General features: G+C 41.1%; 1 protein-coding gene across 1 annotated transcript in view; it reads right to left on the bottom strand.

The window, feature by feature from the left end:
• Positions 1 to 17,863, bottom strand: part of LOC126100330 (uncharacterized) — a 42,766-nt gene extending 24,903 nt beyond the window's left edge. The window contains exons 1-2 of the mRNA XM_049910943.1: positions 17,773 to 17,863; positions 6,790 to 6,816 (exon numbers count right to left, since the gene is read on the bottom strand). Coding sequence (XP_049766900.1) covers positions 6,790 to 6,816; positions 17,773 to 17,820 — 75 coding nt within the window. The 5' untranslated portion in view covers positions 17,821 to 17,863. The remainder of the gene's footprint in view (positions 1 to 6,789; positions 6,817 to 17,772) is intronic.
• Between the last annotated feature and the right edge of the window lie 501 nt (positions 17,864 to 18,364).

Here is an 18,364-nt window from a genome sequence, read left to right as displayed (position 1 = left end):
TAAGTTGTTCCATGTGTGATGGCATCGATGTGTATAAGGTGCAAATGGTGCCCTGTGGTTTGGCCATCCATGCTGCATTCGCCTGGTTCCAAAGTTTATCTGTGGTGGTTGGCACTGGGTCACAGCACTGCACTTGTTGTTTTACCACATTCCACATATTTCTGACTGGCGACAAGTCTGGTGATCTGGCAGGCCAGGACAAAAGGCTGACATCCTGTGACACCAAGACAGCACATGTTCATTCAGCAACATGTTGCCGTGCATAGTCTTGTTGAAAAATGACGTCTGGGATATTGTGCAGAAAGGATATGGCTACAGGTTGCACGATGTCATTCATGTAGGTCACACTGGTCACAGTGCCCTGGACAAACACTAACTGTGATTTGTGGTTGTAACCAATAGCACCCCACACCATTAGGCCTAGAGTTGGCGCTGTATGTCTTGTGGGAATGTGGTCACTATGATGCCGCAAACCCTGTCTGTGGCGAAACGAAATGCTGCTATCATTTTGACACTAACAGAATCCGGATTTGTTTGAAAATACTATCTGATCACATTCCCGTCCCCAGTGACGTCGTTACATACACCATTGCCATCTAGCATGTTTCTGCACGTTTGTAAAAGATAGGTGGAGAAGTGGATGACATGCATGAAACCCATGCTGTAATAAATGGTGGCAGACTGTCACTGCTGATCATGTACGATGTGTTACACTGTTCAACTGTGTGGCAGAGCTGAGGAGGACGCATATCTGTCATACAATGCCATTTGGATGGGATGTCGATCTTCTTGGGGGTGGTCTGGGTGGTGCAACCTGACCTATTTCATTGTGTTCTATGACCACGCATCAACCATTCTAGACACACCTGTTGCACTGCTGAAACACTTCATCTCAGACGAGCAGTTATTTCCCAGATGGATGCATCACATTTTCTCATGCCAATAATTTGTCCTCTTTCAGACTCATTGATTTGATGGTATGGCTAAGGTATATGTCTGCAAGGTATCCTGCACATTTTCTCAAGTCACACTGGTCCATTAACTTCAGTTTATAGTAACAATGAGACCCACGGGCACATTTCACCAGTAGGTGGTGTTGCACCGTGATATCACAGGCCGATGTGATTGAAATGCTAATCATTTTTGCAGAGATTACTAATGTACATGTCCTGCAAATATGAATGTCCTGTCTCTAGTCATTCGAGGTATTCTGTTTTTTTCTGAACATGAGTGTACTTTACTACCCTTCTCTTATGCGTTCAACTATGTATTACCAAAGATAATACACATGTTACAACTTTGCTGTTCACAATATGAATATTTGGCTTGCTTCTATGTATTTATGGCATTAATTGGTTGCCAAAAGGGACTCTAAAGAAATTGCATGATGTATATTAAAACATATTGTAATAAATTTTCAGAAGCTAACCCATGGTGAAGAAAGGAAGTTGATAATTTAGCCAGACTGTTGTGTTGGTCAGAACAAAAATTGGTGCAGTGTGTCCTTATATATGTATTTGATTTCTAGAAATCAGAAAATTATGGTCTCTGGCCATAGCTTCTTATCATGTGACTGGACCTTCATCCTCATTGAATGTCATAAAAAATTATTTAAACCTATAGCTCCTGAAGATTGGGCACATGTCATTGCCAAATCTTGGATGAAAAAACTGTCCTCTGTGACAGAAATAAGCCAAAATGACTTCAAGGACTGTCAGTGTATACTGGCTGGTCTAACAAAATGTGTAGTGAAAATAACAGAGTTTGTGTGGCTCGAAATACCCCAAGATCACCCTGTCTCACTCTATGCAAGGATAAAACACAATATTCTGAGATCAAGGAATTGTTGTCCAGTGTTTCCACTTACTTATGGGTTACTTGACCCTGATCAGTTGCTGTCTTGTACCACACGTAGCTTCTGATCAGTAACAAGAAAAATGTGGATCTGATAGATATGATTCAGTTCATGAATAAACAAGAACATCTGACTTCTACCAAAACCTGCCCTCCGAATGTATCTGCTATGTGTTACACTCCAATGTGCAGAAATTAGATGAAAGGCCTGTTTTGTTAAAGGCTACAGCAAGTTTGATGTAATTATCTGTGTTGAACATTACTCAGTTGATGGACAAATAAGAACACCATCAAAGTCACAAGAATTTTATTCTGTTGTACAAGGGTGGTTTGAAAAGTTCTTGGAATCACCATGAGATGTCAGCACTAGCGCAACGAGTTGTTCACATGATATTCATTGGACTGTTTCCTGTAAACAAGTGTCACGTCAGTGCTCTCTGTAGAGAGCTGTGGCAGTGACATGGCTCTGTTGTTCCCGCGTAGTGATTTGTGAAGATGGAAAAAATCGAGATTCGAGCAGTGTTAAGTACTTTGTAAAGAAAGGTATGAAAGTAAAGGACATACATGCCAATTTACAGAATACACTGGAGGACTCTGCTAATTCCTATTCAAATGTTGCCAAGTGGAAAAATGAATTTAAATTTGGTTGGGATAGCTCAGATGATGATCTGTGCAGTGGTCGGCCAAGATGTGTCACTACTCCAGAAATCATTGCAAAAGTGCACAAAATGGTGATGGAGGATTGCCAATTGAAATTGCATGAAATTGCTCATTCTTGCCAGATGTCATCTGAAAGAGCATATCACATTTTAAGTGAAGAATTAGAAATGAAAAACTTATCTGCAAGATGGGTGCTGCGACTCTTGACGCACACCCGCACACATGTGCTTTTGCCATGGCAAAATTACACAAACTAAGGTATGAATTGTTGCCACACCCGCCTTATTCACCAGATGTGGTTACGTCAGACTTCCAGCTCATCCAAAAACTGAAAATTTCTCTTGGTGGATGAAGATTCACTTCAAGAATTGATAGCCAGAGTTGACAACTTTTTGCAGGACTGGAGGAAACTCATTTTCGAGATGGGATCAAGGCACTGGAACATCGTTGGCCCAAGACTACATTGAAAAATAAAAAAGGTTTCAGTGATGTCAGTACTTTTTTCCTCTTCCGTTCTGAGAACTTTTCAAACCATTCCCGTATGTTCTGCTTTAAAGTATGCTGTGTCACATATCTTAGTTAATGTGTATTGTTTAATTCTGTACAGCACATTCGTAATAGCACATGTCTAATTCTGAAATGGTTTTGTGTTATGGCATGATTCTTTAGCCCTTCCTATTAGTGACATCATCCACAAGAGTGCAGAGGAATAACATGTACTGCCATGTCACCACTGCAGCACTCCCCAGAGTTCAGTCCATGAAAACATGGAACACACACACTTCCTATAAAATCATGAAATGCGACATATCACATTCTTACAGCCGTCCATTACTGTGTTCTGTCAACCAACCCCTTATTTTAGTGAAGATGGGCCATAAATTTCTTTCCTCACCGAAGCCATTCAATACCTCTTTACTACTTATCCAATCTAACTGTTTCAGATAAGGTTTTCTTGGTATTACCAGTCTGCAATTTATGTCCTACTTACTTCTCCTACTGCAAGTTACTTCCCTTCTCAAATAACAAAACTCATTTCTACATTTAGTTAATTTTCTAACCTAATTCCCCCTGCATCATCTGGTTTAACTCAACTACAATCATTACCAATGATTTACTTTTGTTGATGATCTCATAGCCTCCTTTCAACATACTATCCAGTCCAGTTAACATCAATAAAATTACAACACCAGGAAGGACAGAAAATAAAGGAAGTTTACTTGTTGAGTATATACAGTACAGTAGGAAAAATAGCTGCATAATCTTCCCTTATACAAGGAATGTTTGTTGTGTTATTCCTATCTACTTTGTGCAGTTTCTCTAAAATGCTAATCATTTGCATATCCCAGCTTGTAGCATACTTCAAGGCTAAGATATCCCCTGATGTGTTCTCTGCTCTGCTCTCCATCCCAAGCTGTCCCATCACACACCGCATAGGCATGCGCAATGGTGCTGCCAAGGAGTGTGTGCAGAGGAGCATGGGCAGCTGGGCGCATCCGCATCTATGCATCTTGCTATTGAAGTGGCTATACATTATACAATGTGTACATTATGCAAGAAATAGTGTGGAAGTATGGATCAAACACACTGAATATTGTTAAAGCATTGCATACTTTACTTTGAATCATATCACATAGTACATATGAACTTGTAGAACTATTTTCGCAGATATGATAAATTTCAAAAGTGAAAAAGTAAATAGCTATTTCAAAGAGTAAATATAATTCCCTAATTCACATTATACACTCCTGGAAATGGAAAAAAGAACACATTGACACCGGTGTGTCAGACCCACCATACTTGCTCCGGACACTGCGAGAGGGCTGTACAAGCAATGATCACACGCACGGCACAGCGGACACACCAGGAACCGCGGTGTTGGCCGTCGAATGGCGCTAGCTGCGCAGCATTTGTGCACCCCCGCCGTCAGTGTCAGCCAGTTTGCCGTGGCATACGGAGCTCCATCGCAGTCTTTAACACTGGTAGCATGTCACGACAGCGTGGACGTGAACCGTATGTGCAGTTGACGGACTTTGAGCGAGGGCGTATAGTGGGCATGCGGGAGGCCGGGTGGACGTACCGCCAAATTGCTCAACACGTGGGGCATGAGGTCTCCACAGTACATCGATGTTGTCGCCAGTGGTCAGCGGAAGGTGCACGTGCCCGTCGACCGGGGACCGGACCGCAGCGACGCACGGATGCACGCCAAGACCGTAGGATCCTACGCAGTGCCGTAGGGGACCGCACCGCCACTTCCCAGCAAATTAGGGACACTGTTGCTCCTGGGGTATCGGCGAGGACCATTTGCAACCGTCTCCATGAAGCTGGGCTACGGTCCCGCACACCATTAGGCCGTCTTCCGCTCACGCCCCAACATCGTGCAGCCCGCCTCCAGTGGTGTCGCAACAAGCGTGAATGGAGGGACGAATGGAGACGTGTCGTCTTCAGCGATGAGAGTCGCTTCTGCCTTGGTGCCAATGATGGTCGTATGCGTGTTTGGCGCCGTGCAGGTGAGCGCCACAATCAGGACTGCATACGACCGAGGCACACAGGGCCAACACCCGGCATCATGGTGTGGGGAGCGATCTCCTACACTGGCCGTACACCACTGGTGATCGTCGAGGGGACACTGAATAGTGCACGGTACATCCAAACCGTCATCGAACCCATCGTTCTACCATTCCTAGACCGGCAAGGGAACTTGCTGTTCCAACAGGACAATGCACGTCCGCATGTATCCCGTGCCACCCAACGTGCTCTAGAAGGTGTAAGTCAACTACCCTGGCCAGCAAGATCTCCGGATCTGTCCCCCATTGAGCATGTTTGGGACTGGATGAAGCGTAGTCTCTATCGGTCTGCACGTCCAGCACGAACGCTGGTCCAACTGAGGCGCCAGGTGGAAATGGCATGGCAAGCCGTTCCACAGGACTACATCCAGCATCTCTACGATCGTCTCCATGGGAGAATAGCAGCCTGCATTGCTGCGAAAGGTGGATATACACTGTACTAGTGCCGACATTGTGCATGCTCTGTTGCCTGTGTCTATGTGCCTGTGGTTCTGTCAGTGTGATCATGTGATGTATCTGACCCCAGGAATGTGTCAATAAAGTTTCCCCTTCCTGGGACAATGAATTCACGGTGTTCTTATTTCAATTTCCAGGAGTGTATTTTCTAAATCAATAAGTAACTTGTATTACACACTGTCTAAAGCAGCCTACTCAGGGTTCAAGCTGTATCCTTACCAAATTTCATCGAAATTGGTTCATTGGTTTAGTAATATGACATTATATATCTTGATCTATGAGTTGCACAATGATATGATTTTGGAGGTACTTTCAGTGGTATATGTGAACACTGTCTGCAAGATGTGTTACGAATAGGCCTACAGTTGTAGTAAAGAAACAATAAATTGAAATGCCATGCCTGATGCGAAAATGAGCAGTGAATCTGTATTAAGCGATACACTGTTTTCCTTTCATCATTTTGTCGGGGTTGTCAGCGAGAAAAAATTTCATAAAGCTTGTAGTGTGTTTATGTATAGAATGTGATGCAAGTCAAATACTGGAAGAATAAAAACTGAGTATTCACGTGTTATGGCCTACACTTCATTTTCACGCCCATCCCTTGGATAGGTAGGTGGTTATTACCTCCATAGCAGTTCTATTCAGACTGTAAGTATATGTTACCAAGATTGGTTGAAATTGGTTCTGGGTTTTGGATGATGTGTAACATATGTACATACATACATTTTTATGTGTATGGATACATTTTTTTTTTCCATTATGCGGTTGTGATGAAATAAAGCCTATATGGTGTCCCAGGCTGTCCTCAAGTTACATTCGAAAATCCCATGAAAATTCGTCTAGTAATTTTGAAGGCTAACATGTTCAAACGGGCAGACAAGAAACTTTTGGTAAAACTTTAAATCACGAAATTTTTCTGTGATCCGATTTTTGTAAGCTAAAGTCTGTACAGTGCCCCAAGGTATGCTGAAGTTATCTGTGAAGCCCTGTGAAAATTCGTCCGGTAGCTTAGGAGAAGCGTGTTCAAACAGACAAGCACGTCAGTTTTACAGTTTTATTATTAATTTAGATTAGACAAAATCATGTTCTAATTCTTGCATAAAATTGGTACAGTAGTCGGAACGTCTCTCTGTGTATAACACAGATTTTGTTTAAGTCATGGATTTTAAGTTAATTTATTGAGGATTCTGTTTCTATTTTGTTTATATCACTGGGTGATTTGCTTTGCGACTGTCAAGCTATTGTTACTTACACTTGCTGCATCACTGTGAACGGCTACCTGAAATGAAAAAAAGAAGACGAAATGTCAGTAAACTTTTATACTTGTCGGCAGTAAACAAAGGCAGATTTCAGCAACAAAGTGTCAAAACATACATACTAGTACATCTGTTCAAAACTTTTGCGGCAAATGAAATCGACTTTGCCTTTTTTGGTGCTTGGGGGGGGGGGGGGGGCTTACATTCACTGAAATAATTTTATACATGCTACTACAGCTGTTAATACTTTAAGGCAAACACGGCTCTTAGTTTCTATATCAGGGAGGGTTGCAACATTTCATTAGACAAAATGGTTGTTCTAGGGCTCTCTTGGATACTTTAGTGTAACAAATTTACTAGAAATCATAAGTTTTCGAGATGTTGTAGTAGGAATGCTATGAGAATTCTGACCTGATTTTACCTTCATGGACATCACATGATCGTGAAGGTAATAACATGCCCATCACAAGAACACTGATGTCTTCAATGATCTTGAGCGTATGACATCTCCAAGACGGCAGGAAATTTAAAAATAGTGGTAATATTAAAAATTAAAAAATGGTAGTTGCAAGGAAATTACAAAAATAAAGATGGCAAATGGTGGTAAACATTAAAAAAAAAAATGCAAGGTGGCCATGGCAGGAACTACCATTGTCCCAATCATGGTGGCTAACATTACCCCAAGTGCATGATGAATACTATTGGGGTAACGAAGGTCACCATTCACAGTAATGGTAGTCCCTACAATTTGCGTAATACCAGTCAGCAGCTACTGGGCAATATGCTATTTCACCCAAATGTCATGTAGTTTCCTCTGGTTGACGATTTAGCATTATCAGCAGAACATGACAAATGTTTTGTACTGCAAGATAAAGTTAATACCCTAGCATGGAATTACTGTAATGTTTGACTGACATTGAAAGTGGGCAGCTGAAAGTGCAGGAACAGACATTACTTTTTCTTCGGAATGCAATCTTTTTATAAGGAAATTTATGTATAGAACACTTTTGTCTAATTTTTCTCCACAAACTCCTCCATCCCTAATATACTATGCAAAGAGATAAAATTTTCTGATGAGACAGAATATTAAGTGCTTACCTATTTATTTTTTGACATTGGAAATACTGTTAGAGACAATACTTCTGAACATAGCACAGAATTCTGACGCTTGTATGTGTGTGTGTGTGTGTGTGTGTGAGAGAGAGAGAGAGAGAGAGAGAGAGAGAGAGAGAGAGAGAGAGACCCATGTAATTTTTTAATGTATAAACGAATACTTTTGTAAACGCTGCTAATTCAGATGAAGAAGGTTGGATGTCTTTTGTGTGTGTGTGTGTATGTGTGTGTGTGCTTTAGAATTTTTTTCGATAAATGATTCTGTGGGAAATTACTGTGTATAGTTCTGAAATGGAGAGTTTGGCAAAAAATGTATAGTGAATATCGGGAATCCATCTCGATATTTAAAAAAAATATCATTATTTGCTCTTGATATATCGAAAAAGTATCGAGAAACTATCAACATACTTGCCTATAAAATTTCGGCTGCCCATTGTAAATGCACTGCTGGCTGTAGAGCTGTATTTTTAAGTACTGATTTTTTTATTAGATATTCTGTACATTAACAAGCTAGCAGCCTGCCTATCCGCGTTACAGCAAGAATTGAAAAGAAAATTATGCATGTTCATGCTTGGTAATAACCACCTTGCTAAGAATGGTAACTACATGTAAGTGGTTCAATAAAAGTAGTCTGATGGGTCCTTCGTTAAGTTTCGTCACCTATCGATTTGTCCAAAACACTTCATGTCGACTTCCCTGTTTTTGCAGTTCTGCAAACGCAACGACCTCGCAGTTATAGCATCACTGCATGAGGTAGTTAACGCTGCAGTTTCTGTTGGTACCAACGAGCATCGATTACACCAGCATTTCCACTTACATATCTTTGCCCGCCACAAACACCAGTTTTGTATTTCTTCACCATTTTCAGCAAATGTTTTTGAAGAATGTCGATGTGAAGAAATAGCACACTTAAAAATTATTTTTTTAGACAGCTGGTGTGGTATTTCTTCACATCGGAAATCTTGTTATTACATTCATGCCGCCAAGCCTCAGTGCAATCTGACTTCTTCTTTTGTGCCACGTCTACTTGCTTCATACAGTCAGAAGAAAAGATTGGACATGATGGAAGCTCAAAGAGTAGTAAAACTTCTTCAAGCAGTGAAAGTAAAATTGTGTTCTACTACAACTTCGAAAGAACATCTTCAAATATTTACCAAATATTGTGAAAAAATATAAAACAAAAATATTGGCGCTCGATATTGCCTTTTTGATATCGATACAACAGGGGAAAAAATATCGCCGATGTATATCTGAACTTTTTTGGAAAAAAATGTCAACATGTCTATATTGACAGCCTCACTACACTGTAACTGATTGTAAAAAAATTTCTGGTAGCGTCCTATTGTATTTTTTTAATTTACTTCCATCCGCCATGTATAAGTTTTAAATTCACTATTATCCTCCATCATTAATTTTTAAATTTCCCATCATCTGACATCTGATGATATCACTGAAAAACAGGTGTGGATTGTGACTTCATAATGATGACATCACAGAGAAGTGTGCTTGACTTATATCACAAGTGTAAACAAATTAAATCCTTTTGACTAGGCGAGCCAGAATCGGCATAGCATGTTTTATCTGGTGGATCACTGAGGACGCCTGTTTTCGTAATATGAAAGTATTAATACGAATAACCAAATATTGAAATAGAGACATTCATCATTTCTCATGTATATTCAGTCTGCAATGAAGCATGATGTTCCAGTAACGGTTTCTATGCTATGGTTGGCTAACAGAAGCAACCCAAGGAGTCGCCATATTATCCGAAAATTAAACAGAGAACCGACTCGTGGAGATAACATCTTGGACCTACTGATTACAAACAGACCCGAACTTTTCGACTCTGTAAGTGCAGAACAGGGAATCAGTGATCATAAGGCCGTTGCAGCATCCCTGAATATGGAAGTTAATAGGAATATAAAAAAAAGGGAGGAAGGTTTATATGTTTAGCAAGAGTAATAGAAGGCAGATTTCAGACTACCTAACAGATCAAAACGAAAATTTCTGTTCCGACACTGACAATGTTGAGTGTTTATGGAAAAAGTTCAAAGCAATCGTAAAATGCGTTTTAGACAGGTACGTGCCGAGTTAAACTGTGAGGGACGGGAAAAACCCACCGTGGTTCAACAACAAAGTTAGGAAACTACTGCGAAAGCAAAGAGAGCTCCACTCCAAGTGTAAACGCAGCCAAAACCTCTCAGACAAACAGAAGCTAAACGATGTCAAAGTTAGCGTAAGGAGGGCTATGCGTGAAGCGTTCAGTGAATTCGAAAGTAAAATTCTATGTACCGACTTGACAGAAAATCCTAGGAAGTTCTGGCCTTACGTTAAATCAGTAAGTGGCTCGAAACAGCATATCCAGACACTCCGAGATGATGATGGCATTGAAACAGAGGATGACACGCGTAAAGCTGAAATACTAAACACCTTTTTCCAAAGCTGTTTCACAGAGGAAGACCGCACTGCAGTTCCTTCTCTAAATCCTCGCACAAACGAAAAAATGGCTGACATCGAAATAAGTGTCCAAGGAATAGAAAAGCAACTGGAATCACTCAACAGAGGAAAGTCCACTGGACCTGACGGGATACCAATTCGATTCTACACAGAATACACGAAAGAACTTGCCCCCCTTCTAACAGCCGTGTACCGCAAGTCTCTAGAGGAACGGAAGGTTTCAAATGATTGGAAAAGAGCACAGGTAGTCCCAGTCTTCAAGAGGGGTCGTCGATCAGGTGCGCAAAACTATAGACCTATATCTCTGACGTCGATTTGTTGTAGAATTTTACAACATGTTTTTTGCTCGAGTAACATGTCGTTTTTGGAAATCCAGAATCTACTCTGTAGGAATCAACATGGATTCCGGAAACAGCGATCGTGTGAGACCCAACTCGCTTTATTTGTTCATGAGACCCAGAAAATATTACATACAGGCTCCCAGGTAGATGCTATTTTCCTTGACTTCCGGAAGGCGTTCGATACAGTTCCTCACTGTCGCCTGATAAACAAAGTAAGAACCTGAGGAATATTAGACCAGCTGTGTGGCTGGATTGAAGAGTTTTTAGCAAACAGAACACAGCATGTTGTTATCAACGGAGAGACATCTACAGACGTTAAAGTAACCTCTGGCGTGCCACAGGGGAGTGTGCACTTGGTGCAGGGAGTGGCAACTAACCCTTAACATAGACAAATGTAATGTATTGCGAATACATAGAAAGAAGGATCCTTTATTGTATGATTATATGATAGCGGAACAAACACTGGTAGCAGTTAATTCTGTAAAATATCTGGGAGTATGTGTGCGGAACGATTTGAAGTGGAATGATCATATAAAATTAATTGTTGGTAAGGCGGGTACCAGGTTGAGATTCATTGGGAGAGTCCTTAGAAAATGTAGTCCATCAACAAAGGAGGTGGCTGCCAAAACACTCGTTCGACCTATACTTGAGTATTGCTCATCATTGTGGGATCCGTACCAGATCGGGTTGACGGAGGAGTTAGAGAAGATCCGTTTCGTCACAGGGTTATTTGGTAACCGTGATAGCGTTACGGAGATGTTTAGCAAACTCAAGTGGCAGACTCTGCAAGAGAGGCGCTCTGCATCACGGTGTAGCTTGCTCCCCAGGTTTCGAGAGGGTGCGTTTCTGGATGAGGTATCGAGTATATTGCTTCCCCCTACTTATAACTCCCGAGGAGATCACGAATGTAAAATTAGAGAGATTCGAGCGCGCACGGAGGCTTTCCGGCAGTCGTTCTTCCCGCGAACCATACGCGACTGGAACAGGAAAGGGAGGTAATGACAGTGGCACGTAAAGTGCCCTCCGCCACTCACCGTTGGGTGGGTTGCGGAGTATAAATGTAGATGTAGATGTAGATTTAAGTTGCTAAGTTAACATGATGTAATAGGCACTTCTTGTATTTATACTCATACTTTAGTATTACGACAATATGCTGTTTAAGCGATACACATACATTCAAAATCTCTCCGACACACGTCTGTTTTAGTGCAGTTTGTTGTGATAATGTATTGGAAACTGTGATGTCGTCGGCTAAACATGTTACTTCACATTATGCTTTTTACTGACTCACCATCTGCGGCAGTTATCCACAAGAAAATAAAACTCGCAAGAAGTATGCACAATACAGTCACGAAAAGAAATTTGCCGATAATGCACTTTATACCGGAAACACCGCCAGAAAACAAAGAAATGATTAACAATTGAAGGTAGTAGCACATATTTCATGCCTTTATTTCCTCTATCATTCGCGAAACTCGAGCTAGATGGTGATGCATATGTTACTGTATTTTGGTGCACTATAGAGATACATTTAAAAAAATAGCATATCTTTCCTACAGTGTACTGAATTGTCAAATCCAGAAACAAGAAAGTATCTGTCCTGCTATCAAAACATTAATATTAAACGTCAATTAAAGATACATAATGGAGATAAACAGGGACTGATGATTCAGCTGCTCACTTGATTCCCCACCGTTGTTAACATCAGAACGAGAAAATGATGTGAAGATTGGTAGGACACTCCTAGGTTCCACAACCAGAGCCTTCTAGTAGGCTATAGGAGCTGTACCTCTTAGCATCCACATCCCCAAAACTCTACTACATGAAGTTAACCGGAATTTCAAGTAACAGTTTTAAGACTAGCTACTGCCTGTTTGTAAGACATCCCCAGACGTCAGGAGTCAAAAAAAAAAAAAAAAAAGAGTAGTTGTTTCTCATTATTTAATTCTGTTGGGAAATTTTCGAATTGCATTGTGTAGTACTGTACACGATTTAAAAATATAGTTTCATACATAAATAGGGGTGAGTCTGTAGAGAGCCTCCACTACAGGCTGTACTATGTAATGCGTCAAACCGTCTTCAGCACAAAAAAATGTGCATGACTTGTTTGTATCACCTCAACTTACTATGGATTTTGCCACGCGGTCTAGCCCGCTGCTTCCCGAATGGGAAGGCGTGCCGGTCCCTGGCACGAATCCGCCTGGTGGATTAGTGTCAAGGTCCGGTGTGCCGGCCAGCCTGTAGATGGTTTTTAAGGCAGTTTTCCATCTGCCTCGGCGAATGCGGGCTGGTTCCCCTTATTCCACCTCAGGTGCGCTATGTCAGCGATTGCTGCGCAGACACTGTCTGCACATATGCTCATCTTAAGCTTGTGGTCTCGCGGTCGCGTTGTCGCTTCCCGAGCACAGGGTACCGGGTTCGATTCCCAGTGTGGTCAGAGATTTTCATCTGCCTCCAGATGACTGGGTGTTTGTGTTGTCCTCATCATTTCATCATCATTCATGAAAGTGGAGAGATTGGACTGAGCAAAGTTGGGAATCTGTAAGGGCGCTGACAACCGCGCAGTTGAGTACCCCAAAAACCAAACATCATGATCCACGTAAGCGTACACCATACTGACTCTACCACGCAAACATTTAGGGTTACACCCGTCTGGTATGAGATGCTCCCGGGAGGGGTGTGGGGTCGACTGGGGGCCGAAACGCACAATAACCCTGCGTTCGGTGTGGAGCGGCGGTGGGGTGGGTGGACTGCTGTGGCCTGTTGTGGAGTTGTGAACTACTGAGGGTTACGGCGGGACAAAGCCTCTCCGTCGTTTCTGGGTCTCTGGTTTAAATGCACAATACTATCGATTTTTATGTGCTACAAGAATAGAGAGTTTGTCAAGTTGTTTATATAGTTTTGTTATATTTTTGTGTTGAAATATTGCAGATATGTAACTCCTGACGGTCGAGAAAAGCTGCGTCCTGTCAAGTCAGCGGGTTTGCAATGCTCAGCCAACTGTTGAATCGCGGCGTGCGGCAAAAATAACAACTACGGGGCAGCTGGCCACTAACAAGGGAACCTTCCCATCGCACCTCCCTCAGATTTAGTTATAAGTTGGCACAGTGGATAGGCCTTGAAAAATTGAACACAGATCGATCGAGAAAACAGGGATAAGTTGTGTGGAACTATGAAAAAATAAGCAAAATATACAAACTGAGTAGTCCATGCGCAAGATATGCAATATTAAGGGCAGAATGAGCTCAGCAGCGCCGTGGTCCCGTGGTCCCGCGGTTAACGTGACCAGTTGGGGGACGAGAGGTCCTTGGTTCAAGTCTTACCTCGAGTGAAAAACTTAACTTTTTATTTTCAGTTTATGTGACAAACTCTTATGTTTTCACCACTTTTTTGGGAGTGATTATCACATCCACAAGAAAACCTAAATCGGGCAAGGTAGAAGAATCTTTTTACCCATTCGCCAAGTGTACTAGTTAGGTGGGTCGACAACATATTCCTGTCATGTGACGCACATGCTGTCACCAGTGTCGTATAGAATATATCAGACGTGTTTTCCTGTGGAGGAATCGGTTGACCTATGACCTTGCGATCAAATGTTTTCGGTTCCCATTGGAGAGGCACGTCCTTTCGTCAACTAATCGCACGGTTTTGCGGTGCGGTCGCAAAACACAGACACTAAACTTATTACAGTGAACAGAGACGTCAATGAACGAACGGACAGATCATAACTTTGCGAAAATAAAGAAAGTAAAACATTCAGTCGAGGGAATATTTGAACTAAAAACCCCTCGTTCCGCACCTGCTCACACTAACCACGGGACCACGGCGCTGCTGAGCTCAGATTGGCCTTAATATTTCCTGTCTTGCGCATGGACTACTCAGTTTGTAAATTTTGTTAATTTTTTCATAGTTCCACACAACTTCTTCCTGTTTTCTCGATTGATCTGTGTTCAGTTTTTCAAGGCCTATCTACTGTGCCAACTTATAACTAAATCTGAGGGGGGGTGCGATGGGGATGTCCCCTTGTAAGAACGTTTGTCGGCGACTGCTAAGAAGAAACGTTTATTGTTAATGAGAGAATTAGTGTGATTCTTTTGTTCACAGAGAATAGTTCTTGGTTTGTCCTTCTAGAATTCCAGTAGATTGCTGAAGTAGTGAGCCTCAAGAGAGATTATCTCAAGAGTGTGATGAGATCAGCTCACACGCACGATACGTTAACTGGTATATAATGGAGATAGAACTCAAATGTGTTCAAAGCAGTTCTAAGTCGTTAAGAAAGGTATTTTGGGAAGACTTTCGGCTTGTGTATACAATGATTATTTCGCCGATTTTGGTAGACACGCCAGGTATAGGGAAAAGCTCTGATTTATTGAAGTGTGTGATTAATTTCACGTAGATGTGATTAATAGTGCCTTGTGCTGCTTAATAGCTACACAATGGTAGGAGAACCGGGTTTCAATATTTTTGTGAGATTTTCTGTTGGATGGTGTACCAGAAGAGACGTGTTCACGCGAATACGTTTAGTTATTTTGTGGTTGAGGATTGAAGCACGCACTAAGAGATAGTAGCCTTGCATTTTGTTACTGTGATAGTATAGGTGTACGCAAGTACTGAGGAATAGTGACCTAGCAGTATTTGGTTGGATTTATTGTGTGACTTCACCGTAATATATTAAATTCCGGAAATCTCGTTGGATGCGCTGAATGTGTAGTCTACATTAAAGAGAACGGTCGTCGTACGTAATAGTTATTTACGGAGAAACAGTCGGAAGTTTATTGAGAATTTTATGGCTTTCCCCCTTGTCCCTAAACGACATATCAAGAACCATTTATTAGAGAACACGCTAATTCTCTCTGAAAGAGATCATCGAGTGTTGTGTTTTGGATTTTAAATATCAGTGGGTCACATAAGTCAACTCCAGTGAATGAGGTTTGCCTGATTATTTGAAGTTCATATAGCTGAAAATTGGCTGTGACACTCACGTTTATTGTTTTTTAATTTTTTTAAAGTTATGTTTTCGCTTAGTGGGGTTTTGAATAGAGAACCAGCACCAATAAAATAAGGCGCTGACTTGTACCTGTAAATGAATTAATTGAAGGAAATAAAGAAAACGATTTTAAACTGAAAAAATCAGTACCTGACATGTCCTTTATCCATAAATTATTACAAGAAAAAATAATCAAAGGCTTATTTGAAAGCAGACTAATATCTTGAATATATCTTTACGGAATAAAGTAAATCCAAAGGTGAATAAACTAAAAAGACTGGGATACTGGCACAAGCAAAGTTCAAAGAAAAAGAAGAGAAGGAATAGAATTTTTTCAGGTAATAACTTGCAACGGAAAGAAAGATAATTAATAATTATTTAAATAGGGAAAACAAGTTTATGTTTTATTGCAAAGTGATTAATTATAAATGAAAAGTTATTCCATTTAATTCTGAAAGGTTGAGATTAACGAATTAGTTTATTAAGATAAAATTCTAATAGAGGCAAGGATACTGTTGTAGCAAGGCGCTATTTATAGAGGTTATCGTTGATTGATAACGAGAGACGAACAATATAAAATTATAAATTTGCCTTGTGAACGTATTCTCCGATTTGCGTAAAAATTTGTAAAGTTCACACTGTCTGAGTGAGATAATGAGGTCCCATATTCCGAGGAGTGTAGGGTAGGGGACAATGCGTAATTACGACTAGCAACCGGAATGGTACTTCCGTACACCTTAACACTAAAGGATTTTCTTTTTAATTTTTAAAAACTCCAAAATTTTTACATTACACCCTGTTAGACGTTATATGCTGAGTATACTATTATTAAATTACATGTAACGCATGGAGCATATGACCATGCAGCACCCCCTACCGAGGGCGCTTCGCGGCTAGTTGACTTGTTTAGCCTCAGTATACGCTCTGCTTCAAGACTGCTTGTGTCGCAGTTATAGTCGTATGTTATTGGACACTTTCTTTGAGTTGTCAAGGCAGTACGCCTGGTTGATTAGGAAGGAGTTGAAGTTTGTGGTACGTAACTCATATGACCCGATCTCATTTTCTGTAACGTTGAGACGTGTTGAGTGTGCTGTTCACTTATGTTTTCTACTTTTTTGTAACAGATGTCTGAAGATGGGTGTAATCCCGAAACGCGTAACATGTTCTAATAGAAGAGTCAACTGAACATCTCATGACTTTATTGCGATTGTACAGCATTGGTTGCCAATTATTAACATAAAAATGATCGCAAGCCTAAGACGGGATTTTATGTCCTGTTTTTTTCTTTTTACACCGCTTAGGGCTTGTTGACCAAACCACTTCTGATCGTTCAGATTCTATATAAAAGACATACTAGTAGTTGCATCGGTAGTTGTAACCATGCATTGCACTCTGCATGGATCGCAGCGTTTCTTTTGAATTATTTAACATGTTGCTGATCACGCAGTTACAGCTGCAAGACAAGGCAAGTTGTCCGTTGCGTACAGGAGCATTGGTGTATAACTGTTAGGAGATATTAGACAATATTTTAAAATTCACAGTCAGATACTAGGATTTATAGGAAGAATGATTAATTTCAGTTTTTTGTTCTCTATCAGAATACTGACATGTCCGAGAAAATGTGGTTCCAGAAAATGTTTGAATACTGACATGTCGGAATAAGTGTTTTCAAAGTACTGGTTGTACGGCTTTATATCATATTTTATGATAACGATAATAAAAGTTTTCTAGATTCCATTTGCAATTTTAGAGAAAAAGTATAGGTAAACGATAATATTGTCAGAGATGGAGCTTTACAATTTTTCTGTACGTCTTTCATTAGGCTAATAATAATTATTACAATTTTTGATAGTTTAAAACTAACAGCTTTCACAGTCGCTTATGAAAACGTGTCCCCATTGAGCGGAAAATAACAGAAAAAGAATCTGGTTTCGGTAGCCACCCATAAAGAAAATTTAAAGTTAGTTAGCATTCAAAGATGGTTTCACATTCACGTTCCGAAATTATCGGTCATGTTTCTAGAAAGTTTCCAGAACAAAATGCAAGCGTTAATGGCAAGAACATTAGCGAATTAGTCTCACCGAAAGAAGAGCTACCGCTGCTACGGCAAACAGTCCGAGGTGGCTCATGGCTTCTGCGCTCGTGCTGTTGGTGAAGGACAGTAACAGCTTGTTTGCTGCACAGAGCGCTTTATATTGGCATGCGGTCTTCCTGGAGCGAGGAATCCGTGCAGAACATGGTTCGCCCTGCACGCCGCCACTTCCTGGGCCCCGATCCCCGTGGCGCAGATAGCATGCATTGTTTTTCAGGTTCTCGCGTGTGCTACATATCCGCCTAGGGATAAACTGCAGCGTTGGCAGCGTACAAGTCAACGACTCAGAGTAACTGAAACTATAGTGGGATACATATTGAAACGTTCCAGCTAGTGATCTCTGTACTTCCCGTTCCTGGATGGAGACCCCTGCTATCCGAGCATGGAACATACGCGTCCTAACGGATTTTTTGTCACCTACCATGCAGTAACAAGGCAACAAAAGCTTTGATCGCTTTGTAAATGACTAAGGATTATTTGTTACTTTTCCGGTTACTAATCTTATCTTATTGACTGGTATAGGCATCGGGAAAGGGGTTGGGGGTGGAGCAGGGTAGAGATGGCGATATCGCTGAAACAAA

This window comes from Schistocerca cancellata, chromosome 9 (genome assembly GCF_023864275.1).
Source record: "Schistocerca cancellata isolate TAMUIC-IGC-003103 chromosome 9, iqSchCanc2.1, whole genome shotgun sequence".
In the NCBI taxonomy this organism is placed as follows: domain Eukaryota; kingdom Metazoa; phylum Arthropoda; class Insecta; order Orthoptera; family Acrididae; genus Schistocerca; species Schistocerca cancellata.
This window is presented reverse-complemented; position numbering and strand designations above follow the sequence as displayed.